The following is a 5468-nucleotide window of genomic DNA, read 5'->3' as shown; positions in this document are numbered from 1 at the left end:
TTTGTATTACAGGATATAAAAGCTACCCCCCATCTGTGGAAGGTTAAGCTGACACCCAAGACAACCAAAGCCTCCCATATTCAATATCCCACTATTTTCTGGTTGTACCAAAAAATAAACAACCAGCAAATGATTTCACCTCTTAAAAAAAAAAGCATTTACACTTAAAAAATGGGATGAGGTGGGACTCCCTCCTTTTTAAAAATGTTTCTAGAGCTACTAAAAAACTTGCATTTACAAAATAGTTGATAAAAATATTCCTCTGGATTGTACAAGAAGAGAGACAGGGACCCCTGATAGGACCAGGTGTGTGATATTAATCAGACTTGGCTTCTTTCCCTCCGGCTTCATCAGAAGCTGGGCTCTCCTCGTTTTTAGCGTCTCCATTTTCTGTAGGTGAGTCTTCTTTAGTGTCCTGGTTAGCCACTTCAGCCTGTTTTCCCTTTGCTCCCCTTTTCCCTTTTGTTTGCACTTTTTTGTCTGAAGATTTATCCTTTCCTGCCGCCTTTTTTGGCTTCGTTTCCACTTTTGCAGGAGCCGGCTTGGCTGACAACCTCGCCGACCTCCTCTTGGGCTCCTCCGTCGCCGCCCCCTCGGCGGAGCCGACCTTCCTCTTGGGCATCGTGGCGACGGGGCGGACACGGCGCGCGGAGAGCCTTCTCGAAGCTGGGCTGCCTGGCCGCTGCCGCTCCTCCCGCCGCCCGAGCTGCTGGGACCCGCGTGCAAACTCCTTTTGATCACCATCTCTTTCTTCTTAAGCTACTAAAACTCTGCTGTGCAGTATGGTCAACTCTGACCACAGGTTGCTTTAGAGCCCTTGAAATGTAGCTTTCTAAATAAAGATGTGCTCCAAGTGTGAGACATATACCAGACGTTTTAAAAACTTCATATACAAAAAGAATGTAAAACAGATCGTGAATGTTTCGTGTTGATTATATCTTAAAATGGTAATCCTTCAGATACACTGGATTGCGTATCTTCTTAAAATTAAAACCACCTGTTTATTTTTACATTTTTAAACATGACTGTTAGGATATTTAAAGCTAAGCATGTGGCTTGCGTCATATTTCTGTCGGACAACAAGTGTGGTAGAGACATCTCTGACTCAGACTTCGTGTTCCAAACTTCTCCTGCAACAGAATCTTCTCCCCCAGTTCAGTATCCCTCCTTACAACTCAACCACTTTCAGGCAGATCTGTTCCTCCTTCTTTTACAGCACAGATATTATTAAGACCCCTTTTAAAGTCAGAGGATAGAAATGGCATTTTAATGTTTCTTTAAAAAATGTGTATCTTTATGAAAAAAAAAAAAAAAAAGGTTAGGCAACCTGACCAGAGCTACTTAGCTGGAAGAAATAGATAGACTCTGCATTCTTCTGACCATCACAAGTCTTATAAATAGGATTTAGCAGAAAAGGGGAAAAACACTTGGTTTGGGATTCGGATTACATATGTTCAAATCCTTTCTCTGCATTAACTTGAATCTGTAACCCTAGGTAAGTCTCTTGAGCTCGCTGAAGTGGTTTTCTCAATTATAAATACGTTTGCAAAAATTAGACTTAGATTATGTAAGCTGTCTGACATAAAATGGGTCTTTAATAAGTGATCCAAATATTATTTCACATGACAAATCATACTGCTAAATAATTTACTGGGACGATTAGGATCCGGACCATGGGCTGGGGCAGATAATGGGGACATATAAATCCCACCAACCTTTTAGAAAACATCTTCTACGCCTTTTGTCCTTCTGCTGCATCATTCCTATTTCCATTAGCTTTTTTTTTTTTTTTTTTAATTGGAGTATAGTTGCTTTACAATGTTGTGTTAGTTTCTGCTGCACAATGAAGTGAATCAGTTATATGTATACATATATCCTCTCCCTCTTGGACCTTACTGGGAGTCTTATTTTCAACAGATGCTTATTAAAAATATCCACAAGACTTTGTGGATGATACCAAGATATGAAGAACATTGATGATCTAACTCTAAAGGTTAAAAGACCACTTTAGCCCATATTTTATTTCAAAAATGATATTTACTCCCAGGAAGCCACTGGTTCCATGGTCTTTAAAAAAAAAAAAAAAAAGAAAGAAAAAATTTCTAGCCAACATGGGATTTTTCACATTGTTCATACTCAGAGATATGAATAGGTAGAGATTTTCCAAAATTAACATGGTTCAAAAAACACAGAATAACTTCCAAAAAGTGGGAGGAAAGAAATGCTTTGTTAATGTTCTGTACTCTAGAGGTGGGAAGGTAAGGAAGGTTTTATTCTTCAAAGTACATTAAGAGTCATTTTAATAGGCCATGGAATCTTTGAATTAAAATATAAGATTTGACTTTTTAAGATTTCTGTGTGTATTATTATTCTAGCTGACCCTTGGATGAGGAAAGTGAATTGACATGATAGAAACCAAAGCAGGATGCTTAGTAGCTCAAATGAGTCCAGGGAACCTGAGACCTGCCTCTGAGGTTCTGGATTCGTGGTTGCTAATTGAGTTTTTGGGCCCCAGCCTCCATAAGAAGCTGCAATACATTGGCTGGTGATTTCAGAGCACAGGAAGCCCGGGTTCCCTTATGTCCCCTCAATTCACCATCTATATGCTCACATTCAGTGCTTCTCTGTCATGATTAACTGAGGCAAGGAAGGCCCTTGTCAAAGATAATGAGACTAGAAGGACAATGTCAAATGTCTTCATTTGGGCCTAATGTGATCCTGCTGAGTTACAACAGACTTGTGACCCAAAGAAGCCAAATCCCTAGAGGTGGCACTCTTTTTGATTTTTTTTTTTTAACTACTGCCAAAGCCCTCTGTGGACCACTAACATTATCTTAGTCAAGTTGTAACTTGGAAATAGTCAATAAGCAGGTTGTAGGACAAACAGCACCTGCCTGAATCCCTAATGACCCTTGCAAACAAGGACTTGTGTAGACCTGTCTTGACATGTGAACGAACCCCTTCCCTTCCTTTCACCACCAGGCAAGCTCCTGGGATTCCTCAAGGCCAGGTTGAAATTTGACATATTCTTGAAGCTTCCACCCTCCTGCCACTCTCTTAGTTGTCACCTCTGCCCCACCAACGATCATAGCCCTTTGCACTTGCCTCTCTCAGAGGCTGTAATTATTTTTGTATGTGCTTGTTTCTCCAAATAAAGTACTGGGGCTTTGAGAGAAAGATTTCCTCACTTGTCTTTGTATCCCACGTGCCACACACAGTTCCTGGAGTGGGGCAGGTAGGCTCACGGTTCTCCAGTGGGTGTATGCTTTTTCTGAAAGCAAAAGCTGATATAGGACTGTGTCAATCAATTGATATATTGACCAAATACCTCCCAGACGATGTTTTTTGGGTTTTTTTAAAATGTATTCAAGAAAAGTATAGATAACCTTAAAAAATGGCCAGTTGTCTTTAGTTTTAGTTGCCTTTGCAGAAAGGTACTTGGTGAAAGAGGAGCACATTGTCAGGTTAATTAGTTCTTTTCTTTCAGTCCACATTAAGAGCATCCATTTTTACTTCATTTTAATGGAACTGAAGAAGATAAGCCATCGTTCAGTGGCCTCTATTAGGATTATTAGAGAAAGCTGTTAACCTTTTCAGTTGCAGAATACATAGTAGAGGCATTTTATATGAATCATCACTTCAGCTATTTCCATATATGGTGGGGGTTTTTTTTGTTTGTTTTTTTCACTACAGCTGCTTTTTGTTATCTTTAAAATGTTTTAATTCCAATGTTTTCTGGGGAATTTCTTCCTAAATTTTCTCATTTTATCCCATCAAGTGCCTGCAGTACAGGGCTCAGTTGTTGCCATCTATGTGATGTATTTTCATAGAAATAGGAAAGTACTCTGTAATCCTCCTTTTATTTTCCCAAGTAGCTCATTGATGCTTAAAATTGTAAAACTAGAGTTTCATTCCTTTGGCTTAAAACTTGGGCTTTTATTAAAAGATAATCTTTTATAAAATATATAACACTTTTCTTCTCAAACCTGTATGATCCAATGTGACACTTTATACCACTTATCATATTCATTTTCTATTATACTTATTTGTGTATTTATTCCATGTCCCCTACTGCATTACTAGCTTCTTGAAGTCAAGAGTTATGTCTTCTTCATTTTTCTATGTCCTACTTTTCCCAGCTATATCTCTTCAGATGGATTAAATGTTGGTTGTAAGAGATGACATGCATAACCCATCTATAAGTTCGGAGTAAGTTACCAATTATTTGGCCCCAAATCAGAATTCGCACAGCTGCCGGTGACACAAAGTCTTAATGGATCTGAACCCTTGATGCCTTGCTGCATCACAATCCTTTCCTCCTGGGGTTTACATAATCATCACGTAGAACTGATGCAAATAATCTTTTTTACTAGGGCTTCCACTGATGAGAGTGTCTTCAGATTTGGACATTTCCATTTCTTATGCCAGACAGTGGGAGTTGAATCATAGCCTCCCATGTGGGAGGAGAGTTTTGTCAGTGCCCAGGTCACCTAAGCTCTACATATATCTCTGCCTTCAGCTCTGCAACCTCTCAGAAAGCCCATCTCCCTGCACCAGCACACTTTCATGTACATAATTGTCATTCCATTAAAATATTTTGATACACACACACACACACACACACACACACACGGAAGAGGGATTAAGAAAGAGGAAAGGGAATTAGTCCATAGAGTCAATGTTCTTATCCCTACGGAGAAGAAGACAGATGAATCTCAGCAAGGTCAAGTAACATGCTTTTGACCACAGAGCTAGTAAACAAAAGAACCAGGTTCCTCAAACCCATTGTTGTCTAGCTACAAAGCCTGAGAATTTTCCAACACACTGTGCTGCTTTATTAGTCATGTGCCTAATAATGGAAGTAATCTATTCGGTGCTTTTCATATTTTTTTAAAAAGTTTGTCTGCATACTTTCCTTTCTACTTTCTCTGTATACTCAGTCTGACTTTTCCTTTCACATTTGGCTGATTTTCTTTTTCTTTAATCCTGGCTGTTTGTTTGTTTTTTCCCCCCCTCCTCCTGCTCACTCATCTTTTCCTTCTTCCTCATTCTTTATCTCTTTTCCACTCTCTTTTTTCCAATTCCATTAATGAAAGTAGATAATAACTTGTGAATTCAAGTGGAACTTCATTTCTGAAACTGTACACTCATGCTGGAACCCATTAAGCTCGATAGCGAGAAATGAGAGAAATCATAATTATCAGGCCACTAAAATACATGAAACATAAAATTTGTTGGGGAAGGTAATTGAAATTATTGGAGCAGTTGGGCCTGGTGCTGAGCAGACCCTCAGTGATAATGGAAAGGTTACGGGTGATGTTTAGCAATGCTGATGAGGTCCAAGGTGACTCTGTACCAACACAGTTAGCAAATTTATGCTCACTTTATATTTTGCTAATCCATCTCTGAAAATCGAGAGAACAGCAGGGTTCAGGGGACCACTTCAACTGACCAGCAAAACAGGTACT

General features: G+C 39.4%; 1 protein-coding gene across 1 annotated transcript; it reads right to left on the bottom strand.

Moving 5' to 3' along the window:
• Positions 1–316: 316 nt before the first annotated feature.
• Positions 317–622, bottom strand: LOC133093336 (non-histone chromosomal protein HMG-14-like). The gene has a single exon (XM_061193123.1). The coding sequence runs from the start codon at positions 620–622 to the stop codon at positions 317–319; it is 306 nt and encodes a 101-aa protein (XP_061049106.1).
• Positions 623–5468: the final 4846 nt, after the last annotated feature.

This window comes from Eubalaena glacialis, chromosome 6 (assembly GCF_028564815.1).
Source record: "Eubalaena glacialis isolate mEubGla1 chromosome 6, mEubGla1.1.hap2.+ XY, whole genome shotgun sequence".
NCBI classification, from domain to species: Eukaryota; Metazoa; Chordata; class Mammalia; order Artiodactyla; family Balaenidae; genus Eubalaena; species Eubalaena glacialis.
This window is presented reverse-complemented; position numbering and strand designations above follow the sequence as displayed.